The following is a 25,704-nucleotide window of genomic DNA, read 5'->3' on the forward strand; positions in this document are numbered from 1 at the left end:
TGCCGCGTTCCACTTACATGTAGCTTGCTTGCTCCTTGCAAACCTCTTCTGCTGTGAGATAGTTTGTGCCCAATGGGAGCTGTGAAACCTTGGGTGTACGTGAGCAGAGCGCTCTGTCAGACAGCATTGTAGGTTTGGGCTGTGACTCCTTACAGCTTTAGCAGTTAGGTACGTGCTGCTGAGCTTCTAAGCTTTGGGGCCAGTATCAGGTCAGGCTTTGAAATGGGATTTTAGCAAGTGCTACCTGCTTGTATGGCATTTTTAATAGATCACAGGGAATTATGTAAGGAATTGAGTTTGTAATTCAAAGATGTGAGCTTTGGACTTCTTTGGCTGTTGTGAATTTTGTATGCTGATTGCATAATGGCAATGAAAGATAAGTGTAAGTAACAGCGTGTTGTGGGCAAACAGATGATGCTGTGATTAAATGGAGGAAAGCCAAGAGCTAGAGTACAAGGATATTTCTAATAGTCCAGGAGTCAATAAATCAGCACGTGATGAAGAAAGCATAACAATGAATGAATGACCTGAACTCATTGTGGAAAATGTAGGGAGCTGTAGGCAGGCCTTGCTGGGGAAGAGGGTGCTGGAACGGGATCAGGGCCAGTTACAGTCGGCAGAGTGCTGTGGAGCACTTCCTAAGGAAGTATTATAGGAAGAGGCTTCTGGGTGGCCTCTTTGTGTCACCTTAATGTGCCTGAAGCTGGTGTTTGTTCTTAAGCAGGACACTGAAGTGCAGTGGAGCAGGAGGACAGGGTCTTCTTTTCATAGAAAGACCACGTGTAACTGCTGCTGGATTTCTAGGAAATGGCAAGGGTGTTCTCAGCCCCCCCTTTCCCCTCCCACCCTTTTCTCAGCAGGGTTGAAGCTGCAAATGCCTGAATCTCTGACTGAGGCCTTATAAATCTGAACTAGAAAATCCCCCCCAGGATAGCTGAAGCTTCCCAAAAACTGGCAGGAAAGTCTCGACCTGAATAATTTTTAAACTTTATGGCTCTTGAAAACAAAGTGAAAGTGTGTAACGCACTGCAGTGTGCTCACAGCGTTACAGCTCCGAGATGTGAGTTACTTGGTCTGTCCTGTTGGGCTTTGGACTCGGCTAAAAATGGCAATGCAACAAACTTTGCTTCTGGGTGGTGTTTGTTTTAGCGAAGGCACCTCTTCTGTCTAGACTCAGAGCTGTTTGGAAAGCCTTTTCTCTAATAAGAGTGAGTGATGCACTGCAGGGGGGTGGAACTATTTAGCTGTTCAGAGTTACAAGTCTAGCAGACAGCCTTCCTGATTTGTATGGGAGCATTAAATTGGGAAGACTTGGAGAAGTTAATGAGATGGAAGAAATGAGTTTGGAGTTGTCGGTAGCCTATTGTTCGCAGCTTCTCTTAAGAGTGGAGGGGAAACTTTTGTGTGTTTTATGGCAGAGATGATTCTGCCAATTAAGATTCGATCATTATGGCAGCTTTTTCATGATTGTAAGGCTGTCAGCCCTGTGATAATACTCTTTTCTTCTCAACAATAGCAGCACTTAAAAGAAGAGCAAATTTGAATAGAGGGAAGGGCATCCTAGACCTAGGAGAATAGCTTTTGAGTTTAAACTTTGGGGAAGATGCTGCCGGCTTTAGGAAGTGTTGTGAAATTGCCTTCTGTCACTTGAGAGAGACGTCAACAACAGAAAAAGAAATTTCGCCTTTAGATTTTCCCTCTAAGTTGGAGAATGTTGATTCCTTCTGAGGTGATGCGTTACAGGTGGAAAAGTGTTTCTGTTCTTTGTAGAAAAGTGGATGCTGGAATAATCTGCACGCAGGAAAAACAGTGCTCCTAGACTGAAGGTAGAGTCTGTTCGGAAGTGACTGTGCTGGGCTTCTCAACTTGGGTTTCTTGGAAGCCTCGTTCACTTGGTGCCGAGCTGTGTCCCTTGCAGAGCCAGCCTGGAGCTGGAAGCGGGTATGGTCGCATGCACATAGCGCCTGGGACCGGGCTTTGGGGAGCACACACAGCTGGATCTTCCCCAGCTGCCTTGGGCACGGGGTCGTGCAAGGGTGCTTCTCCTGGTCTGGATTGGTGCTGGCCCCAGAGGGTTTGCACGGGGCTGCACAAGAGCCTTGGAGTTGAGCTGTTCCTCCCTCCCTCCCTAAAAAGTCACCACTCCTGGGACTCCTGGGATGTCCGTGGTTGCCCTACTGTTAATTCTGAAGCCGTCAGCCCACAAGCTGTAAATATTTGATAAAGCTGCTGTTCGCAGCCTCGCATTTTCAGACATGGGGTACCTGAGGCTCTGTATGTAGCTGGGTGTTCACTAGGTCCAGGAATCCTGGCACGTCTGGTGCAGCTCTGCTGAGAGCAGCTACGGCTTCTGCTTGAAGTGACTGGAGAGGGAAGGCCGAGAGTAAAAGGGGAAAGCCTGCCCCGAACACACTTTGATATGTTTTTCCTGGTGTTTCCTGGAAGAAGTATTTGTGGGTGTCTGTGGCCAGTAAGTGAGACACGGTAGTGGGAACATTTGATTGCAAAGACACTAAATGGCTTTTGTTTTCTCGTGTGTGTGTATCATTAATAAGTGTAAAAGCAGGTGTAACATCTGCAGTAAAGAAACACTTCGCATGGTTTTTTTTATGTCTGGCGATGATGACACACTTGCCCTCACTGAGAACGTGGTTCAGTAATGAGAACCTCATCGAGTACTCAGCTGAGCCAGACTTGCAGAAGTACCTGCAGCTCTTTTAAGCCTAGCTACCTGCAGACTTCAAAGGACTTGTCTCTTCTCCTTTTAAACACCCAAGGCTTTTGCAGATCTGATGAGCAATCTCTAACTAGGAGGGAAAAAAAGAAAACACTCTAGACTATGCTTGCTTGATAATTAAAACCGAGATTAAAATAACCCAGAGAGCTGCCCAAATTCTGCCCAGGTAAGGTGTATCGCAGCAACTTCCCAGTAGCCCAAGGACAAAGGCAAACCAGTTCCCTGCATGTGATGGAGCACTTAGAACTGTTTTCTCTGGAGTGCAGAACCACTCCAGCGTTTTGCATCTGATCTGTGTTAGCTGGATGCAAACAGGGTGTGAGCCATCGATAACTGCGTGTCTGGAGCTGCTCAGGTCAGGAAGGGCAGGGCTGGTGGGGTTAAATCTGTTCTCTGGTGCAGTGACTTGTAAGACATAACTAACAGTGATACTTAAATGACTTAGTTAGAACTCAAATGCTAACTCTCTTAAAATAGTTTTTTTTCTTCATCTAAGAACAACTGTGGTTCAAATTCACTAACTACTTGTTTATTCGACAGTGTTGACCATGTGGCACTATCCTAAAAGGCTCCCCTGCTGTAAGGTGCTTTTGCTGTGGGGAAAGAAGCCACACATGATGGGATAGGTGTTGTGCTTGAAAAGCTAAGGAAATACTTCTCCTCCTCCGCTGACCTTTCCAAAAGATACAGAGCAGGCATATTAAAAATATTATTAGATTCACATAGGTGTTAGTTGGTGGGAGGGACCCCGCTGCTCAGCGCCAAGGACTCGTTTCTTCTGCTATGTTATCGCAGTTCTTCACCAGCCAGAATTGGTTAAGGATATGTTCTGCTGTTTTATTATCACAAAATTAAGGGTACGATGTCCTGAGGCTTGAGAACTTCTGAAGATTCCTTGTGTTTTATGTTTTCCCTATTTTCCAAGATTATTATTTTTTTTTTAAAGTCCCTTAAATGTAGCCAGCAGTTCAAGGACAGTGGAATAGGGAAAGATACAGAATCTTCTGGGCTCTTTAATGGTTATTTGTGAATACAAGGTAGGACTCGGTGGCTAGAGGAATGGCATTTTAGACACTTGCGAATTGATGCTATCCAGCTATGAAGAGGGATTTTTTAAAATGATGATCGATGTTACTGAGCCATGAGTGTCAGCTGAGATCAGGAGAGACTTGCACATCTCTGTTGTGCTTAAACAAATTTCCTTCTCCTTTTTGTTAGAGGCTAAAAAAAAAAAGTTTTGGTGCTTCACTATGTAATTAGGGTTCAGCAATAAAAACATGGAATTTCAGCAGGATCACCGGCAGCAGAATTGGACTTCATCTGGTAAGGTAAAAGCGAGTAAAGATGAAATTTCAGGTCTGACTTGTAAGCTCTCTTAAAATGAATAATGCAAATGGCAGAATGCCTTCGTATTTTCAAAGGATTTAAAGCAGATCACCTTGAAATAGGATTTGTTAAACCAAGCATGAGGTGCAGGTATTTTTGGTGACCGTTTGCTGTGTGACGGCTGTGACACTCCACAAGCTCACTGATTCCCTTGGCGTTTTAGGCCCTGCGGTTGTCCCTCACCAGTACTATGGAGTTACGCCCTGGGGAGTTTATCCTGCCAGTCTCTTCCAGCAGCAGGCTGCTGCAGCTGCCGCTGCAACTAACTCGGCAAATCAGCAGACCACTCAGCAAACCCAGCAGGGCCAGCAACAGGTAAGTGGGCGGATGCTTTTGCACCTGAAGTCATTCGCAGCCATTTGTTGGCAAACACGTGTCCTTGGCGTGCGAGCAGAAATTATCACCACGCAATTGGTTTTCATGGTGAAGGCCCCGGAGAGGATGAAAATGCCTGTCAAATACTAGCTGTCAGTAAGTGGTGTGCTCTCATCTTCAGGATGATGCTTTTCCCGTCAAGACTAGATTTAAAAGGGTCAAAATAACAGCAAAATGAATTAGTTTGGTATCTGTGCAAGGACTTGGAAACAAAAGTTGTGTGAAAAGAAAACACTGAACTTGCTATTTTTATAAGGCTAAGCCTACAGCTGTTATGCTTTAGTCACACAAAAATAGAAGAATTTAACACCTGAAAGGACAAAATTAAGGATTTTTTTGGTGTGATCAGTTGTTACCCTATAAGTATGTTAGAGTTGAATATAGAGGTAGGTGTGTGTTGTTTAAATGGCGTTTACATTTCACAAAACAGGCAACGAAGGGCTGATGAGGGGACGCTCCTGCTTACACACTTTGTAAATGAGGTTGGTGGGGTTTGCACCATCCAACTGTTTTGTCTTAATCTCTTGGCAGGGGCAGAATATTGGCTTACATAGCTTCTATGTTTTCCAACAGAAGAGTAAAAGAATACGTTTTTTGCAATTCTTTGTCCATTTTTGTCTGAACTAGAAAAATCAACCTAGGTAAATCTTAATTTTTATCTAGTAAATCTTAACTGAAATTAAGTAAAATAAGCATTTTGAATGTCTGGTATTTAATCATAGTTGTAACTCTGCAGATGACACTTGAATTCAGCAACTGCTGGAGGAAAAGGTGGAAAATGAGACTGCTTTTAGAATTAATACAGAACAATTTATATATATATAAAAAATATAAAAGTGTAATTCAGCTTTTCATTAAAGAGTATGGGAGTGCAAATCATAAAACTATGGAATCGTGGAATATCTGAGTTGGAAGGGACCCACAAGGATCACTGAGTCCAAATCCTGGGACCCTAAAGGACCACCCCCCCCAAAAATTGTCAAGTTGCTGTTTTATACTGGCACTAAAAAAAAAAAAAAAAACAACAAAACTTTCACACTAAATCAATGGTAAAAGTGTAATTATTGTTACTAAAGCTCTGTAGTCAACTCAGGTGCTAAAGGATTAGAGGCGCTGTGCTGTCACTGCGTTGGGCTGTGCTCCCATTAGACGTGCTCAGATATATTCCACTTCTCCCCTTTCATGCCAAAGGAGGGGTCTGCAGGGCAGGTGTCAGGAGCTGGACCGGGCTCCTGTTACTTGGCTGCCTCTGCTGCCCAGCTGTCTGCTGTTTGGTTAAAGCACTGGGCCTCCTGGAGCTGGCTTTACACAGTGTTATCAGCTGCTGTCCCACGGTAGTTCCTGCTTGGAAACAAAATGGGTTCATTATCTGACTGAAAAGCGAGGAGATTGCGTCGTAGCAGCGCAGAGCCTTCCCTTCTGGTGCTTGTACTTTGGAGATTTCAACCCTCAGAGAAGATCGCAATTGGTAACTGCATTTATTAGCTTCTGCTTCAAAACAAAAAAATCTAAAGCAAAAAAGTGGTTGTGTAGTATTATAAGGCCTTTTCAGATAATAAAAGCAGTGATGTTTTCACACCAATGATTCTGGACCAGTGACCAGAAGGAGAACACTTTGCTCCTGACAAAGTTAATCATCAAACCTCCCCACCTGGCAGGTCACTGACAGGAGCGCATTGAGCAGCCCTTCTGCACACATCCATGCACCCAGGTAAACGGAGTTGAGTGTGGCACATCTATGCTTTGGCATTCAGACTGGGAGCCTTTCCCCTTTAAATAGGTATGTGCTAAGAGAGCTTCTGCACAGGCTTAAGCTATTAAAACAACACATATCAATCATAGTAGCCTTGGTGATATTTTTCATTACTTCATAGCCACGGAGCAGGTGTGAGTGGGGATTGTGTGTATTGTTTTTAATGCAGGCCTTCCCTCTGTAAGAAGATGAGTGGGTAATTTTGGATGAAATTCTTCAAAGAAGTGCTGAGGCACGTGTTTTAGAAACCTAGAATGATGATTATGGACAGTTGATTTGTGATGCTCACGACATCTTGCACAGGGGGGTGTATTTATAAACATGCCAGCGTTTCACTTCTGCAGCACGTCGTCCATCACACGCGTTCTGCAGTGCCCGTGTGCTGTGCCTGCTTACCGAGAGCTGCAGCTCGTTTCCAGCCTAGGAATTCTCCCAGGTTAGGAGTTCACATTCAGGCTTTGACAGCCATAGCTGACTCTGGGATGTCTCCAAATCTATTGGCTTCAGTATCCTCTCCCAGCCTCTGTGCACGGAGTAATTTTTCCTTTAAATAACTTTATCAGGTAACACACACGATGTTAATTTCTGCAACCAGACGTGCTGAGTACCAGAGGACAGCTTTTTTAATAAGCTGACCTCGCAAGTGGGTGCAGACTCTTGCATCACCACTGAGTAAAAGGCTTTTGCAAACAAAGCCTGTCGCAGGTAATTACAGGAAAGGTCAGTTTGCCATCTTCCCCTCTGAGAGCAACATGTGCTTAAACCACAAGAGCTACATACACAAAGCCAGTGTGTGATCTCTGGTCATTATTTCCAGTGAGTAAGTGTCGTGTCACTGGGTCACCATTCTCTATGGTGGCTGGAAAAACCCAGGTCACCTCGTGTCATCAGCCCACAGCTCCAAAGTCAGGCTTTTAAGGTTTCTGCTCAAGTGGGCCTTTCTGGCAGAGACCGAATGCCATCTGTAATGGGACAGAGGCTCGCAGACACTTCTGACAGAGGATGAGTGTTGGAGGTATGTCACGAAATGAAAAAGGTCAGAAAATGAAGCTCTTCCAGTTTATGCTCAGGGAGCCTGACAAAGGGTGTACTGTTTCCATCGGGTCCTATGCATTTACCCATGGTGATAGTGTTAAAACGTCCTGATGGAGAAGGCAGGATTTTTCCAAGTAAAGGGAAGGGGCTGTCACACACTGGTTGTGACACAGCTGCTGCTGCGTGCAAGAACTTAAAGTAGGTTGCTGCTGGTGTCCTGCAAGTGTCTGGTTATCGTGGTTTACTCCTGGGGCTCGAGCTAAACAGGCTGATTTTCCTCTGTTTTCTTCAGGTTCTCCGTGGAGGAGCCAGTCAGCGTCCTTTGACCCCAAATCAGAACCAGCAGGGACAGCAGACTGATCCGCTGGTGGCTGCTGCAGCCGTCAACTCTGCCCTTGCCTTTGGACAAGGGCTGGCAGCAGGGATGCCAGGTAGGGAGCCCGAGGGGGCTGTGACTTCTCCAGTGCCCAGCGAGATCCACGAAAATTACATTTTGTGTCTCTGCATGGTGTCATGTTTGCCTGGCGCTCAGCAGTGTTTTGTTTTTATTACAGTATTGGTAGGTTTTAATCTGTGGGTATCCAGGGCGTTTTGGAGAGGCTGTTAGATGCGAGCAGAGCTACCTGCGCCGCAGTTAAGTGAAAGCAGGGCTCGGGTCCCTGTGCCACAGGTGAAACAAATGTTATCAACTGGATTGCTGTACTGGCACGTTAGCTGCTTGCCTACCCAAAAGAATTGATGGCTTCTATGGAAAGTTGTGTTCAGGTTTTTCTGTGGCTCATGCTAGCTTATGTGATCTTTATTTTAAGACCACCGAGACACCTTAGTCGTGTTCATTAGCCTTGTCTCTGCATCCTGGTGGGTGTTAGACTTTAACAGATTAAGGACTTCCTCCTCGTAATTTCTTCCAGACAAAAACTGGTGGCTTAAAAAATGAGAAAAAGAGACAAAGGCAGGGGTTTGTTATAATTTATTGTTCTGTGAGAGAGAAGCTGCAATATAAGCCTTAGCTCTGATCCGTGAGGCTGTACAAATGGTAAGACGTCGGTTATACAGGATGTGGTTGTAATGACCAAGGGCATACGTAAGTTTGTTGAATAATGTGCAAGTATGTCCTGTTGGTCAAATGTAACCAAACCAGATCATTTTGGCTTCAGACCTTCCCTCTAGAAGTGTCACAGCGTTGCTTCATGGTTGTTTTATGGCTAAAAAAGAATGCTGCCATATTAAGTTACACAGTGAGTAGCAGCAGATGTGCTTTCAAGTGATCTGTGAATTTTCTTAAATCTGCTTTTCTGAGGTTCTGGGGGCCGTAGTTTCAGAACAAATATCCACAGAACAATTTCTGCTTTGTGACCTCGCTGTGGAGAATGATGTAATTTTTTCATGAATGTGGGTTTCTTATGTGTGTGTGGTGTTCTAAACTATGGGATTCTGGAGCTGGGTACCTAAATTAACAGTTGTACTCTATAGAAAGTCTGCTGCTGTGTGTGTTACCAGCATATTTAAGAGTATTCATAAATACTGAAGGATGCTTTATTATAAATATGTATCTTTTTTTAAAAAAAAAAAAAGCACCTTAGATAAGTTTGGTGTCTTGTTTGCACGTGTGCACACAGCCCCTCCAGCATACAGCGGGAGAGTTGGAAGTGCGGTGTGCTCACATATGTGACAAGTGCCAGCACAGGCTGTACTTGTCAGGGGAAAGAAATAGTGCTGTAGTATTTTAAGACATTTTTTTATCTGGATAACAGAATTTACACAGAGGATAATGTTAGTGTAGTAGTTTCAGGGGAAAAAAATCTTCCCTAACTGAAAGACTTAGTAAGGTAGAAATGGAGGTATGAAAGTTGTGGAATAATTCAGGATATAACTGTTAATTAAACAATCTTGCTTAACAAGAATCAAAACTGTTGTTCTCTCGCTTTATCTGTTGTGATCTTCCTTTAACAATGTTTCTGAACAGTCACTGTCGGATGGTGGCTGTGTGCTGTGCTGCTTGGTGAGCTCTGTGCTGTGCCTTCCCCCAGGTTACCCGGTGCTGGCTCCTGCCGCGTACTACGACCAAACGGGTGCTCTCGTGGTGAACGCAGGAGCCAGGAATGGCCTGGGGGCCCCTGTGCGTCTCGTGGCCCCCGCGCCCGTCATCATCAGCTCCTCTGCAGCACAAGCAGGTGAGTCCCAGACCAGCCAGGTGAAAATCTGCCTCGACCTGCGGGGAGTGGGACCGAGCCCCCCCGCGCCCTGCTGGCGATGATGATCCACTTGCCCTCACTGAGATCCAATGCAGGGATTGTTGCTGAGAACTTCCTCTGGACTCACTGTGGGCTGAGCCTCGAGAAATCCCCCTGAGAGGTAGCATGGCTTAGACCGTGTTATTCTGCAGGGTTTCGTGACAGTTATTTAAACTGGTCTGCTGGCATCCAGTTTCCCACGTAATAAAAGGCTTTTAGCCTGTGTGAAACTCCCAGCTGATCACCTTACTTGCATACAGTGTTATGGGCCTGGTCTTTGCCATGAGTTCTGTTGGATTTTATTAGGGTTCTTTTGGGAGGTCAAGGCTTTAAAAGGAATTTTTCAGCAAGAATCTGTGTGTGTAAGCAGTCCTTGCCAGTGCTGGTAACAGATTATGAAATGGGCTTTTTAATTGTTTCCTTGTAGCTCTCATTTTGCTTTTTCTTTAGAACTGGCTGGAAAACAGAAGTATTTGGTTTTGATGTTCTTAACACTGCAGGATTTGGTTTCATGCACCAAAGGACAATTCTGATTGTTTCAAAACTTGTTTCTTGATTAGATATTACTCTGTGTGTGGCTGAATTGATTTGAATCTCAGTTTTTAGGAGAAAGGGAACTTTGTTTGATCTATGTAGCTCCAATAATACCAACAGCAGTAATAACAACTTTGCATTGTTGTTGTTTGCTGTCTCTGTGCAGGACTTGTGGAGCATAGGTGTAAAGTACAGAGATGTTTACAGATTTTTGATGTGAAAGGGAGGTTTTCTTGCTGAGGGGGGAAAAAAAAGTCTGTGTGAAATAAAAGGATCCTGCTGAGGTTTAACTTCCAAAATGGATACAGAAACACATTTTTCAAACTCTGCATGCTGTTACTTTCTCTACAGCAGTTGCAGCAGCTGCAGCTTCGGCCAGTGGTGCAGCTGGTGGCCTGGCAGGAACAACAAACGGACCATTTCGCCCTCTGGGAACGCAGCAGCCTCAGCCCCAGCCTCAGCAGCAGCCTACCAACAACCTGGCCTCCAGCTCGTTTTATGGCAACAACTCTCTCAGCAGCAATTCCCAGAGCAGCTCCCTCTTCTCTCAGGGCTCTGCCCAGCCTGCCAACACCTCCCTGGGGTTTGGGAGCAGCAGCTCTCTCGGTGCCACGCTGGGGTCGGCGCTGGGAGGCTTTGGAACAGCAGGTAGGAGCTGCAGCTTCGTCACAGCTTTGGCTTTAAAAATGGGCAGTCCAGGCTGCTGAAACTTCTTCTGGCAGCTAATATGGTAGAGGTAACATAGCAAGTTTGTTATTTTGCTGTAAGCGTTTGGCGCATTATCAGCCATCCCCTTGTAGCTACAGATGTTAAACAGCTCTGGGTTGCCTTGCCTTTACTTGCATGTGCTCGGTGGAGATACTGGACTGACAGGAACGGGCTCTGGAGGGGTAACTGTGTGTGCTAGCTCTTACCTCAGAGTAATGGCTAAGTAACTTGCTTTTTGTAATTTAAAGACTCTTTTTATTTGAGGTGGTTTCTATGCTTTATTCTGGTCATTATTTCTATCATACACCCAAAAACCAGTCACTTTTTGTGGTTGCAAGAAATATTATGCACATCATTTCTTTGTTCAGATTTGTTCTGATTTGTTTGTTAGCCAGTTGGAGACAAAGATTTTTCAGAATAAAACCAACCCAGAAAGATGTTTATGGGTTGGGGTTTTTTCCTTTTTTCTTCCTTTTAAGTAGAACAATTGTTTTAATTGCTGCTTAGTCTTAGAGGTAGTAATTATATCCTGAACTTTCCTGCTTTCATCCGTCTGAAGGGGAAGTTAAAACATGCCTTTTGAACCTGGTTCATCAAAAAAAAAAAGACAGTGTCACTGCATCAAGTCACGATTTTAAATAAATTTATTCTAAATATTTTTCTTAATCCCAATGTGAACCATCTTGGATGAAGTAAATGCAGTATTCACTTCTTCCATTCCAGTTTATTCAACTAATTGAATTCAGTGACTAGTTTGCCCAAAGCCAAGATGCACAAACCGGTTTTCCCTTAATCCATGAATAAAATGTGAGGCTGTTGCTTCTAGAAATTATTTACAGTCATGGAAAAAAAAAATCATTAAAATTGTTATCAATTCCAGTATTTACTAAACCAGATTTTAATGCAAAAATGACTTTTTTCCTCAAGTAGACAGTGTTTTTAAAGAGGTTTTTATTTGGCTAGCAAGTAAACTCTTCAAAAACGTTAGTTTTGTGTTTAGCTTGAATTCTGATTACCATCTCAATAAAGCTGGATGCAAATGAGTAAAAAGAAATGACTCTTCAGCTCTTTTAGTACAGTGAAAGGTGAGAATAAGGATTCCAAGTAAACATCCAAGAAACTGTACATGATCTTAAACATTAATAGACAAAATCTCTTGTTGGATTTGTTTGAGCTCTAATGGCCAAAGGATAAGTACGAGGCACTGCTTGTAGGGTGATGCAGTATCTTATGTTGCACTAAGTGATATGCGTAGGGAAGAAGCCCTTTGAAGTACACAGACTTTTCTTTTGAGGGTTCAGATGCAAAATGCAAGTGGTTGTGCCCAAAAGCCAAAATGCTCGCTGTTGTTTCTCGTTCTGTCGCTTCCTGTAGGTAGTTTGTATCTTCTTGATCTTTCAGCTTTTAGGTTTTTGGGGCTGTTTTTCTGGAAGTGTTCTCTCAGTATGAAAACTCTTCAACTATACGAGACAGACAGGATTCAAGCTAATTATTTAAATAGAGGATTTCTGCTTGATCATTAGCAATGTGACTTTATTAAATGCATTTCACATGGGCTCATACACCACCTGTAGGAGAACAACAGCCTGCTGCAGTGGCGTTGTTAATAGGTGCTGTTCTATTTTTGCCTGTTTTGCACGCCTCCCCAGCTCTCCGGTTGTCTCGGGCCCTTGTTGTCTTCACTCACTTCTGCTCTTGTCCTCCTTCCAGTTGCTAACTCCAACACTGGCAGCGGCTCCCGCCGAGACTCCCTCACAGGGAGCAGTGACCTGTACAAGAGGACATCCAGCAGTTTGACACCCATAGGACACAGTTTTTATAATGGCCTTGGGTTTTCCTCGTCTCCTGGACCTGTGGGTATGCCTCTGCCCAGCCAAGGACCTGGCCACTCTCAGACTCCACCACCTTCCTTATCCTCACACGGATCTTCTTCAAGTCTAAACCTGGGTAAGAGCCCCAGGGCCGCTGCCCCAGCACGGCACGGTGCTGCTGGTCTGCTCTCCTGCCGGGCAGAGACACAAACACCCCCGCTGCTGGGTGGGTGAGGTGCTTGTGGTCTGGTCGCTGCTCTTAGTCCTGCGAGAGGTTCCCTGATTTTGCAGAAGTAGGTGAAACACTGAGGCAGGATCTGTAGTACCTGTGTTGTGTGTTGGTGCCTCTCTGAATAGCTGAGCTGTCAGACAGGAAGGTACACGCATGGCCCGCTTGCTTCCTCATTTCTAAATTTTGGATAACATTTACAAGTGCTTAAAAAAGATTTTTTTTGCACAGATCTCAGTACCAGCACCAGTTGCTTGTTACCCTTGGGTTGAATAGATATGTAGGACTCACCCTTAAACTTGTCAAATGTTTTAAATTATCCATTCAGTAATTAATGAGCTTAGGATACAGCTTCTTTCAACCAAAATAGGTAACATTATCAGGAGTGATACTCAACTTTTAGCGGAGGATTTTGTGAGTTTGCTTTTCAGAAATTCCCATCAGTATGCCCTTATCAAAAGCAGCTTAGTGCATGGCAGAGGCTTTCTTAATTTTGGTAAAGTCACTTGCATAAAGTAATGTATGTCTTCCATTTGAAATTTCAATTGGTCCAGAACTCCTGCATACAATGCAGTAAATCTTTTAGAATGAATAAAGGACATATTAAATAACAAAGCAGTGCTCATCTGAGCTTCCTGAAGTGTTCATTCCAGGGCCTCATAAACAAAAAAGATGGGTTATTCTTTGCCTTTGCACCAAATAATTTAGCAGTTGTTTAAAAAATGACTTTTTGTTTGTCAAGCATCAGTCTGGATGTGGGTGATCAGAATGCTTCCTAGATGCACACACGCTATTACTCATCAGATAGATTTGTTTACCACAAGCATATGTGTTCAGTGTCGATGCTGGCTAAAAGTTTGCATGAAATGGTAACAAATATGATTTTTAGATTTACCATCTCTTGTTCAGAGCTTTAATAGAATTTGAAGGGCTTTTAGCTTTATTTATGCAGCTGTACGGTCCTTCAGCTGACAGTTAAATAGCTACGATAAATTAGTGCTGAAGACTAACCAGATTCAGATTCTGGCACTAGGAAAAGGCTGTTGCCCCTGCAGGCAAACAAAAGAATGAATCTTAAAAACTGGATCAGAGAAAGGTTAATCTGTTCTAAGAACAAACACTGGGAAGGAAGGAGAGTTCCCATTTACATAAATGGCCTGTGCCCCTGAGCAGTGAGCCTGGGTCTTCCCACTCTGACAAAACGCTCCTCTCCTTGTAGCCACGGGTCCTCTGTGCCTGACTTCATGCTTGGGAGCTATTGCGAAAGAAATCTCGTAGCTCAGTGTGGTTTTTACCTGGAAATCTGTAAGAGGTCGCTTTATTAAGGTTATCTTCCACCCATAGCATAAGATGTTAGTGCTGAATGTAATCACCATTTCCTTTGGTTTTAAAGTAAGTTTTAATGCTATAAAAACAGCCCTGACACTACTACTTCCCTACAAGAAGCTTGAGGCAGGCCCCTTTCCTGTTTTGGGGTGATATCAAAAGTCATTGGTGATGGAGGCTGAGGAGAGTTACTAAATATCTAAAACTGAAAGGACAGATGGGAACACGCAAACGTGGTGTTTGCAGAAAGGGAAATGAGGGCGGCCAGGTTTAGAACAGCCCTATCGCTGTGTCGCGGGGGCAGACGACACGACATGGGGGAGCCGTTTGATTTCAGGGTTACACGGTGAGGTAAGCTGGTGTTAAATCCTGCTCACCATCAGCAGATGTACAATTAAATGCCATGTAAGCCATGGATTTGACTTTGTCCTGTCTCATGGATGTGAAAGTCGATCATCTCTTGGGCTTGTGTGCTGTGTGGAAGTAGTAACGATTCAGCTCCCGCTCCTCTGGCTTTCTGAAGGCTCATAGCTGTGAAAAGCGGTGTGTATTTGTCGCGTTAGGTGTTTTCTGGGCTTGTAAAGTGACCTTGTGAAATGTCTGGGCAATTGCAAGTACCTGAAATAGCCGTGCAGGCAGTTCTTATAAGAAGAACTGCAGGAGGAGGCAGTCTGAGCTAACCGCATGCTTTAAGCTCAAAGGTGTGTGCACCACGTGCAGCTGGGGTACAACAGCTGTCGGTAAGTACGTGCTGAGGGGCTCTGAAGGCAGCAGGGCTCCTCTCCTTTCCTGGTACTGATCAAAATTCTGAAATACCACATACATTATTTAAAAATAAATGAATTGTAACATTTATTTTTGGCCAGGTTACAGCTCCATCAGTTCACGTAGGCAGTGCCAGCAGCAGTTCTGTCACTGATGACCAGGGGCACTGGGTGGTACGGGCAGGGGACACCGGGGATGCCCCGGGGGCTGCTGGCTCCTGCGCTTCCCAGTGGGACCTGCCTGGTGCTGAGCTGCTGGGCAGCCCGGCCCTCTTCTCTGCCGGCTGTCTTGGAGCTGTCTGTCTGTCTTCCTGTTTTCCACCGCTCTGCCCTGTGCACGCAGGCAACTCCCATGTTTCTGAGCAGTTTGGGGGCCCTGCAAAAATCCACTGGAAGCTTGCTTAGGAAGTGCTTTGTCTTTCCTAAGCAGCCTAGGAAAGACAAAGCAGCTTCCATGTTTCTTCCCCTGTGTGTTTTATTTTTTTGCTCATCCTTTTGTCATTTTTTCCTGAAATCAGTAGTTCTTTTAATTTAACGTCTGTCTTAAGTGTCCCAGCAAGCACTAGGAAGATGACTTAGTGTTTGAAAATAGGAAGCAGTTGTTAGGGCTGCAGCGGGCCTCCGAGCATCTCCTCTGCATTGGCGTCCTGGGATAAAGTCTGTGCACATATCGCTCTCCAGATACAGATTTCTCTGCATATATCCCACACACTGTAAAGACAACCTGGTCTTCCCCTGTCAGTCTGTTCAGAGACGACCGTGTCCTGGCTCCCTGTCGGAGGGGCGGCGCTCAGCCTGGGCAGCCTGGTGTTAGCGGGACCGGGAGGATGGCTGCAGGCAGCTTGCAGAGCTGCTTTGGGGGTTTGTTGGGGCTGAGGACACAGGAGAAACTGTCAGGGCCAGCATCTTGCAGGAGGCATCTCTGTTCTTTGGGATTTTGTCCCTCTGTTCTAGCTTAGTGTCCCAATGAGCCTCAGCAGCGCTGCTTCCAGCCCGTGCTGCTCTCAAGGAGGAGCTGTTAGGAACTGGTAAAATCACACGAATTACACGAGCATCCTTTGCCTGTCTCCTTGTGCTCCCACACCCGTTGGCGTAGAGGAGCCTGAGCTTCTCCAGGGTTTCTGCCCTTGGTGGTGACAGATGGGTTTCAGAAGCAGTTGCTTTGTTAGGAAACCTGTCCCCCCCCCAGTCTCTAATTCCCAGTACAGCACTGACCCTTGTGGAGAGACTGTGGGTCAGCATCTCCAGCAGGAGGAGGCAGAACTTCAGTGCCTGAATTGGGATCTCCAAAATGATCTGAAGCCCTTACTGGGCAAACCTCTGACCACAAAGGTTTTGCACGTGCCGGTGAGGCTTCCCCTCTGAATTCAGACACGAGGCACAGATGGGAACGGCGTGCTGACCCCTTCCCTTGTACAGCCGTTGGCAGGAGCTGCTCAGGGCACGGTTTGTCATTTTAGTGTCTGTGTTCTGACTCTCACCTGCTCCAGGCTTCTGAAAACAAACGCTAACTCCGAGTGCTTCGGATGCAGCGCAGAATGCCGGTACCCCACGCTTTGTTCAGTGTTACCTCGGGTATCCCGCTTCTCCCAGCAGCAAGGAATTTGGGTCACATCAGAGCTCTGGCTCCAGGAGGAAGGCAGGTGGAGGAACCGATGGGCACACCATTGGCAAGGCAGCCCAGGAAGGAGGGGAAGAGGAAGTTCTCGGGTCGCTTTCTCCTTGAGAAAGCCGAGGCTTGGCACCAGCTCGGGAGGTGTCAGAACGTGCTTGCCCAGCTCAGAAACAGGGGAACTTAATTAGCCCCGTATCGGATACTTAGTTCTCACCTAGTGCTTCCTGCAGGCAAGCTTCCTCCAGGCATTGTTGGCAGAGGACTGCAGTTCGCTCCTTTTTGAAACATTTTTAAATCCTGTTTTGACCCTGTCATTCGCGTGGCTGCCAGGAGGTCTGTTCGTGTGGACAGACCTACAGCCCGTTGCCTCGAAGGTCCTTCCTTCTCTTCCTTTGCAAAGATTCCCTGTGGATTTTTCAGGTGACCTGCCCTTGCTGCCTCTTGTTGGTCTCTCAGGTGGCAGATCCCCAAGCCAGAAGAATATTTTTCTGGTGGGAACCCGCTTCCTCCCAGGAAAAATCCCTCTTGCCCAAGTAGCTTGCGGCCTTTGGCCAGCAGAGGGATCCCGAGCCTCACAGGAAAGGGAAGAGCCCTGTGCAGTGCTGCTGCGTGCTCAGAAATCACGGGCAGGGAAATGGTGAGGAAAGGTTTAGCTGGTTCCTGTCAACACTCAGTCTGCTGACTGTGAGTGTTCCCCATCCCCATCACTGGGTAGCAAAGTGCTCTCAGTATGGATGAAAATCTTTAGGGCAATGTGAAAGCACAGGATTTTTTTTGTGGTCTTTATTGCTTTTATTTTTTTTTTAACCTGTACTGAATAGTGATTTTCTGTAATCTCTAAACTTTTTGTTCTTGCTTCTTGCTGCCTTTTTGTAGTCTGATTTCATCTGGATTTTGTCCCTACCACCGGTGGGCTTCTGTTTAACTCAGTCCTTCGCACAGCAGCGAAGGGCTGTGTGAGTGAGGATGGGGGATAAAGCAATTAGAAACTTCACGTGAGCAAAAAGATCCCAGCAGTGGGATTGCCACTTGTCAGTTTTAGGCATTTTGAACACGTGGCGAGGAACAGCAATTGTTCCAGCCTGTTCTGTGCTGAAATCTTGAGCTCAACCCATCTTGGTGGAAGAGGAGTAAATAGAAGCAAAACGGCATGCAGAGGCTGTGCTTCTTTTTTGTAAACTACTTCCTCGGCCGCTTTATTTCATCTTTTGAACCCCCCTTGTTTTTTATGCCTTGCAGGAGGGCTGACAAACGGCAGTGGCCGCTACATCTCTGCTGCTCCTGGAGCTGAAGCCAAGTACCGCAGCGCGAGCAGTGCCTCCAGCCTCTTCAGCCCCAGCAGTACGCTCTTCCCTTCGTCTCGCTTGCGCTATGGGATGTCTGACGTTATGCCCTCTGGCCGAAGCAGGCTGCTCGAAGACTTTCGCAATAACCGGTACCCCAATTTACAGCTGAGGGAGATTGCCGGGCACATCATGGAGTTCTCCCAGGATCAGCATGGATCCAGGTGGGATTGAGAACGTTGCGCTGTGGGGAGCTTTTGGAACGGCTGCTCTTTGATTTAGCGTAGCTGGCACTTTGTGTCACGTCCTGAAGCAAGGGAAAAGGAGGTGTAAAGAGGGAAAGGGGGTGTGAAGAGACAAAGCCAAGCAGTGTAACACTCAGACCTTCCTTCTTAAAGGCTGGCGACAAGTCCTGGTAGCATGACTCCCCTCTCCAAAGATAGGTTGCTTGCTTCAAAATTTGCCTGGATGCAAGACCTTGCTGTATTACCGAGTTATGATTTGCTTTGCTTAAGATTTTGGGATACAGATGACACGTAGACATAGGTCTCATGACTGCCACCACTCAAGGTTTCAGATCCCTGTTGTACAGGGCACCTGTGATTTAAAGATCTTTGTTCTGTAAGAGCTCAGCGTGTGAGCCTTATGAATGGATTTGTATTAGTGCTTTGAGGGCACAAGTGCCAGTGGCATCATACCAACCTTATTTTTCAGGTTTATTCAGCTGAAACTGGAGCGTGCTACCCCAGCAGAACGCCAGCTTGTGTTCAACGAGATCCTCCAGGCGGCTTATCAGTTGATGGTCGATGTATTTGGAAATTACGTTATCCAGAAGTTCTTTGAAGTAAGTCTTAATTCCTTTCTTCACGACTCCTGTTCTTCCTGCTGTCCTGAGGCACAGGATGAGCTCTTAGAAGCCTTGCCATTTGGCTAAGAGGATGGATGTCTGTCATCGCTGATGTCATCTCATCCCCACATGCTGCTGCATCATTCCTCTTGGGGTGAATGAAATGGGGTCTCAAAAATTCTTATGAAGAGTAAATCCTTGCTTTGAGAGGTGCAAAAGGTATAGGAATAAGTAACAGCGCATCCAGGAGATTTAGGGCCAAGGAGACTTCATTTTCCCATTTCCAAGGATGCTGTGCTGAGCAGTCAGTACTCATGTGTTTAGAAACACAACAATCAGCATTCACTGACAGAAAACGTGTAATTCTGTACAAGGAAGGTGAGCAGACAGCCATCTCTTTATTGAAACTGGTCTGTTCCTTCTACACTAAGCCGTGGTTATTTATTTATCTTGAATCCAATAACTTCAGAGCCCCAGTCTCAAGGGTTGCCGCATTAGCAGACTGGCACGTCGCCCTGGTGGTTGTAGCACCTTTGACTCTGGAATTTGTTTCAAACATGTCAGGCATGTCAGAGACAGAACAGACATCTCACTTGTGCCTGGTGAGATCTGTTGAGCTATGGCTGGTGTTTTTTTTCAGTAGGTGCAGTGTTTCTTGTTTAACACTTCGGCACCACAGGACGGGAGGGCTGCTGTGCTGCTTGGCCGCGTGAGGGTTTTGTGTCTGTAGTGATTGGTTTTAATCTTTCCAGTTTGGCAGCCTGGAGCAGAAGTTGGCCTTGGCAGAACGTATCCGTGGGCATGTTCTGTCCCTGGCTTTGCAGATGTACGGCTGTAGGGTGATCCAGAAGGCCCTTGAGTTTATTCCCCCAGACCAGCAGGTAATTGTAAGTTTCAATTTTAACTTTCTTCTTGATGTTTAACGTTCCTTGCTGTTTGGTGACCCGGACTGCAAACTTCTGTTACTCTTGCTTTTGTTTGTGGCTGGTGTTCTTTTGGTTTGGTTTATGGTATATTTGTTATGTTTCTTGTGGTTGGTAAGTGTGTGATATGTTCTTGGGTCTCGTTGTCATCTCATTGTCCTACTGAGCACTTAATGGTGTTGGTTCTCCATTAATTCCCTTCAGTCAGGTGATGTAGGCTGGCTGAGGGGGAAATTGTGAATAATAGTGAATAAGGAGATATTTTAAATCCCTTGAAGTAAGCAGTGCCAGAGTTCTACCTTCATTATTCACGGAGATATTGCTGCTTTGATATGTGGGTCAATGTTCTGCTTCCCCACAGAGAGAGGAGAATGAGGAGCCCCTGGTTCCTGCTGAGCCAGGCCTAGCATTGGGAAAGGTGGAGAATAGCCTAAATTCTACTGAAAGCTCGTTAATAAAGCTGTTCCTCTAGGATTTTATTAGCAATGAATTAAGATGAAAAATATGCTACGCAAGCTAGCTAATAAAGGCATTAGGAATCACAATAGAAGAATCTTAATGTGGGTTATTAAGTTAAAAAGCTGAAACAGGATTTAGAAATGCGTGTTGCCTCCGAGTCAAGCCTGAGCGCACCTATTGCCTTAGCAATACGTGTGGCTTTGGATAACGGTGGAAGTGTGATGGCACAAACTGTGGCACTGCTGGTCCAAGGATTTGCTAATGTCTTCTTCTAGAAAGCTGTCTGGGTGCGCTGTGTGTTCCCGAAATGCCCGTTTTTGTACCAATAGAATAAGTCCATCATCCTGTTTGTAGTGTTGTTAAATTAGTCAAGTGCCATCCATCCTTTTCCAGTTGCTTTCAGCCTGTGTGTTTGTCACATTAGTCATATCTAAAACTTAGCTGCTCCATTTCCTTAATTACCATGTAATATTAGCCTGCATATGTAAGATGCCAGCAAGTTTTTATCCCAGTGCTGACTCCATTTGAGTGGTGTGAAGCTGATACCTGGGAAGTTTGTGAAGTTTGAACATCTCAGATTTCTTTCTTTATGAGGGGAGCAGATGAGGGAATGAGGGACACAAAAAAAAAAAAAAGCTATATATTTGCGGGGGGGAATCTTAAATTTTATATTTGCACATGGGTGTCCTCTTAAAGTTAATGAAAAGTGTTTCATCTTCCTGTAGTATTTTTCTAGATGGTTTCTGTAGCACAGCAGGCTTCATCTCAGCTCTCAGCCACTGGAAAACTTCACTGAGATAACTGAAATACATCAGTGCATCCTTCATGCCTTTCGTGTTCCTGTACCGTGTGTAGCAGTGAAAACTTTGCATTTATCAGCCGTGAGTCCTGGTGGTGCTTTCTGTTTGTCTTTCTCTCCTCCTAATAGAACGAGATGGTACGGGAGCTGGACGGCCATGTCCTCAAGTGCGTGAAAGACCAGAACGGTAACCACGTGGTGCAGAAGTGCATCGAGTGCGTGCAGCCTCAGTCCCTGCAGTTTATCATTGATGCATTTAAGGGGCAGGTAAGTTCTTAACCAAGATCTAAGTCTCGTTCTTCGTGTTCTTACGTTGCTTTGAGTAGCACAATAGTGACCGTAACTCATTCAAATCTTTGGGAATTTAAATTTTAGCGAGCATTGGGTGAAAGGGTTATGCAGCTATGTGAGTGAGCCTAGGAACTCTTCGATCACATCTCTGCTTGTCATTTTCATGCAGGTGTATCACAGCAAAGCAGCCTTGCAAAAGTCTGTTCTCCTGGAACATACACTATTTTTGACTGATGGGGGAAAAGCAAGTCTGTTATTAATCCATCTTCATAGTAAAGGTGGTGAGCAGAGTGTTTTGTGGTGGGTGTAGGACATTTTCATTAAGATCTGCTCTGTGGGAGTGGATTATCAGGCTGCTGTTTCCCAAGGATCCCAGACCAGGGGCAAAATAAAAGCTTCATCTAGCAAAGGGCAGTTACTTGTTTTATTCCTTTTTTTTTTTTCCTTCTTCATTTTCCCTTGTGAATTGATGTTCTGGGTATTAATGCCTTTATTCTGGTTGTAGTTGGCTTGTCTTCCATTCCAAAAGTGCTGTTCAGGGTGTTTCCAGCTTCAGCTTAATTGGCTTTGGTGGGGGACTTTGAAGTACTGAGGGTTTTGCCACAGGGATGTGAGGATAGCCTGGGGTTATTGTAGCAGGAACCAGGCTTTATTAGTTTGGCTGCTCCTGGAACAGCTGTGGTAGTGTGAACTTGCTTGGCTGTGTCAAAACAAGCAGGGCTCTGGCCAGAAACTTTCTCAGCAAATCTGCTGGCTAACCTTTAGTTTTGGACCTTCGAGGAGGGAGTTAGGCAAGGCAGAAATACATCTGGGAACTTGGCTGATGGCACTGCAGTTTCTCTGACTGGCTGTCCCAGGTCCATCTGAACTTTCATGTGCAAGATTAAACTTCTCACCTCAAGAACGTTTTTTGGTGGTTAATTACATTTTAAAGTCCTGTTTTCCTGCACGGTTTATTCAAAATGGTTATTAAAAATTTGTAGACTATTTGACTTCAGTGCTTGGATTTGCTATGTTTTTTAATTTATTTTAAGCAAGCAGATAGGACTTCGTGCTTTAGAAAGAAAATTGCACAGCAATAATAAAATGAATAAGGTGTTCTTACTGACAGATTTGATAATCCTCTGGAAATGAGCAAGAAGATTCCTTGTTGTCGCTTCTGCTAAGCACAGTTAAGGCTTTTAAACAAATCTGGGTACTTGAAGAAAATCCTTGTTCTGAGCATTTTTAACCTTTCTGTTTCATACTACACTTTCATTACATAGCTGTAATTAGGTAACCGGCAAACTGTGTGCTGAATTTATTCCTCTGAAACTGTTTTAACACCGCTTCCAATAATGCTTGGCTGTCCAAGTGTTCTCTTCATTAATCAAGACACTTTACTGCTTGTGTTCCTGTTTCATGATGGAGAAGCTGAAGCAGGGGTGGGGATGTGATGTGCCTGTGGTCACCCAGGCAGTCCTGGGGCAGCGAGATGTATCCAGTTTCAGTTTGTTACCTGGTGCTGCAAGCAGAGTTCTGCAGCTGGCATTGCCTACCATGCCCAGGAAAAACCACCACGCGTTCATTTAATTCAGAAAGGTTTTCAGGACCCACAAAGACTAACAGATGTGTTGCTGCCTGTGCTTGCCTGTCTCCTCGAACGCAGGTTTTTGCGTTGTCTACACATCCATATGGCTGTCGTGTGATTCAGAGGATCCTAGAGCACTGTCTTCCTGAGCAGACTCTTCCCATCTTGGAGGAACTCCACCAACACACCGAGCAGCTTGTGCAGGTCAGTCTGAGGGGATGTGGGTGCTGTGAGATTTGTGGTTGCTGCTTCGTATTAGGAAAGGTAACACCACGTTTGAGACTGTAGCTGTGGTGTTAGTGGGGCTGTGTGAACATAGGAATTCCGTTCCTGGGGTGGGGTGGAAGGGAAAATGGCAGGCAAGAAATGCATCGTCACTAATTGTTCTGGCTACGTGCAAATATCCAGCAGGTATCAAAGCTGGAGTTGGATCCTGTTCAGAAGGGGTTCTTAAAATGTGTTTTTATGCACATCCCTTCCTGCCCGCCTTTTCTCTTCTTTGCAGTCTGAGAACCCTTTTTTTTTTATTTATTTATTTTTTTTTTTAGGGTTCACGCACTGGGGCATGGTGGATCTAACATCAAACAAACCCTGTCCTGTGTGCTCATACATAGCATGTGGATAGTGGGAAGAGGTTGGGTGTGGAGGTGAGGCATCCAAGGCATGCCTCTGGAATTAGAGTGAAATAAACATGTATCTTGTCTGAATATAGACATGTCTAGAATATGAATGTAGATAAGAACAGTATCTTGTAGCTAGAACAAAGAAAAATTGAGAAGAGCAGAGTATTGGCATTTCATGTTAAAGGAAATTGTTTTGAGCTTTATAATCAGGACAAAGATGTAGTATTTTACCTCCTGGTGAAAATCTAGGGTGCATGTTTCTGTAGAAGTATAAAGTATTTGTATGATTTAAACAGTAGATGTTTTAATTAGTGTTTAGTCCAAGTTTGTAAGACTTAATTAATGCACATTGGGAACTAGCTTGGTACTAATGGTTCCTGTCCAGATTTTGTCTCACACTTCTGCTGTCTCTCAAACAGGATCAGTATGGGAACTATGTTATCCAGCATGTACTAGAACATGGTCGGCCTGAGGATAAGAGCAAGATTGTAGCAGAAATTAGAGGCAACGTGCTTGTGTTGAGTCAACATAAATTTGCTAGGTATGAATTTGTTTCTTAAAGTCTTCATGCCCCGTGGGAGTATGGACGTGTGCTAGAGTTGCAGAAGTTAGAGGTGGGGTGTAAGTAGGTGAAAGGAGTTGATAAATAACTTTCTGTTGAACAGCAGAATGCTATTTATAACTGCTTAAAAACTGGGATGAGCAGCCTACAAGGTAAATTTTACTTGTAACAAAGGAGGATGAAGAAGCAAAAGAGTAGTTCCAATTCAGGCTCCTGAACTTGACCAACAGTTTGTGTGGTGTGTGGTTTTGTTTTATTTTTATTTTTTTTAAGTGATCACTATCCCTTGAATGATAACATTTTAAGAGCCTTTCAGTACCTCTGGGATGTTGTGTCAAGCCACAAGGGAGCTTAGGAAATCGATGTAGCAAGAGTTCTTTTTCATCCTGCTTTTCTTACACAACGCCTTGTGGTCCTTTCTGAGATGCATGCCTGAGGATATCCTCTTAGGGAAGCTGAAGCAGTCTGAGCTTGTTAGACCAGGTGCTATGGAGCTAGTCTTGGGTAGAAGCAAAATTCAGGTACCTTAATGGATGCAAAAACTGAGTAATGCTTCCCACATTTGTGAATTCCTTTTGTGTGTGTTCCTAGCTATTCGAACATGAAGGCTGATGTCTTCAAAGGCGTAACACACCTCCCTCTTTGCATTGGGTAACATAGTGCTTTAATTCTTATGGGCACAAGGGAAGTATAACATTAACAAGAATTAGAAGAGTGCGGTCTGAACGCTGTTATTTCAGCCTCTTTCTCCCTGCCTTGCCTTGCTCTTTTTTCTAACCTTCTTTCCAGATGGAGTGTTAATTAGCGTATCATGTCCCCCGAGCTGAGCGCTAGTTGTGGCAAATCACTTGGTGATTTTATGATTCGGGGGTGCAGCAGATAAGGCTAGCAAAACTCTTTTCTCTTTCGTATATCCTATTTAACTCTGCTCTCTGGAGAGCAGAGACTAGTCATCTAATGTATTCAGGAATTTGGGAAGTTCTTTGCTAAGTTCTTTCATTCCTGAATCATATTTCCCTGTTGTTATAACCTTGGACCTCTGTTCCTGCCGAGCTCCACTACTGAGAAAGCCAAACAAAGAGTAGCGCATCTGCTTCTCTAATGGGTGTGCTGTGAGAACAGACATTGATCTCCACTACAGTGTCACTGTAGAGACAGACAAATAAATCTGGGTGAAATAAAACCTGAATTGGTCCTCTACCCAAATTCTCACTCAGATCCTGAGGTCCTTGGACCTGTTTGTTTCACATTACTCAACTTCTGCACCAGCACATACCTCTTTCCCAAATGGTCTGCCCTCCTTAGAAGCTTGAGGAGATCTCCTTGGGGTGGAACGAAAAGCCCAGTGGGGATGTTGCGTGCTCACTGCTCGTCCTCTTATTGTTACAGCAACGTTGTGGAGAAATGCGTTACCCATGCCTCCCGCACGGAGCGTGCCATGTTGATCGATGAGGTGTGCACTATGAATGATGGCCCTCACAGTGCCTTATACACCATGATGAAGGATCAGTATGCCAACTACGTGGTACAGAAGATGATCGATGTGGCAGAGCCATCTCAGCGCAAGATTGTCATGCACAAGGTAAGCAGCTGCTGTCGATTGATAAGGGTACAGGGCTTGTGCTGGAAGAAGTGGCACTGCCACACTGGTTGCAGGGAGAAACGAAGGCTGAGATAATTGTTTTTGCCTTTAGAACTTCCTAATGACCCAGGTATTTCAAAGTTGCAGGAAAGTAGTAGTTGGAATATATTCATGTTATATGAATTAATGAGATGCCGTTTGGACTTAAAACTAGCTGGTTGCTTCTAGCAATCTTCTCTGACCTAGTAACCCAGTTCT

General features: G+C 44.9%; 1 protein-coding gene and 1 non-coding gene across 8 annotated transcripts in view; both read left to right on the top strand.

Annotated features, from left to right (window-relative positions):
• PUM1 (pumilio RNA binding family member 1) overlaps positions 1-25,704 on the top strand; it is a 69,580-nt gene that overhangs the window by 41,261 nt on the left and 2,615 nt on the right. For 4 of the 7 annotated variants that reach the window (XM_032202136.1, XM_032202140.1, XM_032202141.1 and 1 more), the window contains exons 10-21: positions 4,287-4,438; positions 7,579-7,717; positions 9,317-9,460; positions 10,406-10,702; positions 12,473-12,709; positions 17,747-18,014; positions 18,505-18,634; positions 19,390-19,524; positions 20,948-21,085; positions 22,758-22,883; positions 23,722-23,843; positions 25,254-25,446. In XM_032202136.1, coding sequence (XP_032058027.1) covers positions 4,287-4,438; positions 7,579-7,717; positions 9,317-9,460; positions 10,406-10,702; positions 12,473-12,709; positions 17,747-18,014; positions 18,505-18,634; positions 19,390-19,524; positions 20,948-21,085; positions 22,758-22,883; positions 23,722-23,843; positions 25,254-25,446 — 2,081 coding nt within the window. The remainder of the gene's footprint in view (positions 1-4,286; positions 4,439-7,578; positions 7,718-9,316; positions 9,461-10,405; positions 10,703-12,472; positions 12,710-17,746; positions 18,015-18,504; positions 18,635-19,389; positions 19,525-20,947; positions 21,086-22,757; positions 22,884-23,721; positions 23,844-25,253; positions 25,447-25,704) is intronic. The other 3 variants (XM_032202138.1, XM_032202142.1, XM_032202143.1) reach the window with 1 other exon arrangement.
• LOC116498245 lies at positions 2,613-2,693 on the top strand. The gene has a single exon (XR_004254168.1). It is a non-coding gene; the product is annotated as a small nucleolar RNA SNORD103/SNORD85 (small nucleolar RNA).

This window comes from Aythya fuligula, chromosome 23 (genome assembly GCF_009819795.1).
Source record: "Aythya fuligula isolate bAytFul2 chromosome 23, bAytFul2.pri, whole genome shotgun sequence".
Lineage (NCBI taxonomy): Eukaryota > Metazoa > Chordata > Aves > Anseriformes > Anatidae > Aythya > Aythya fuligula.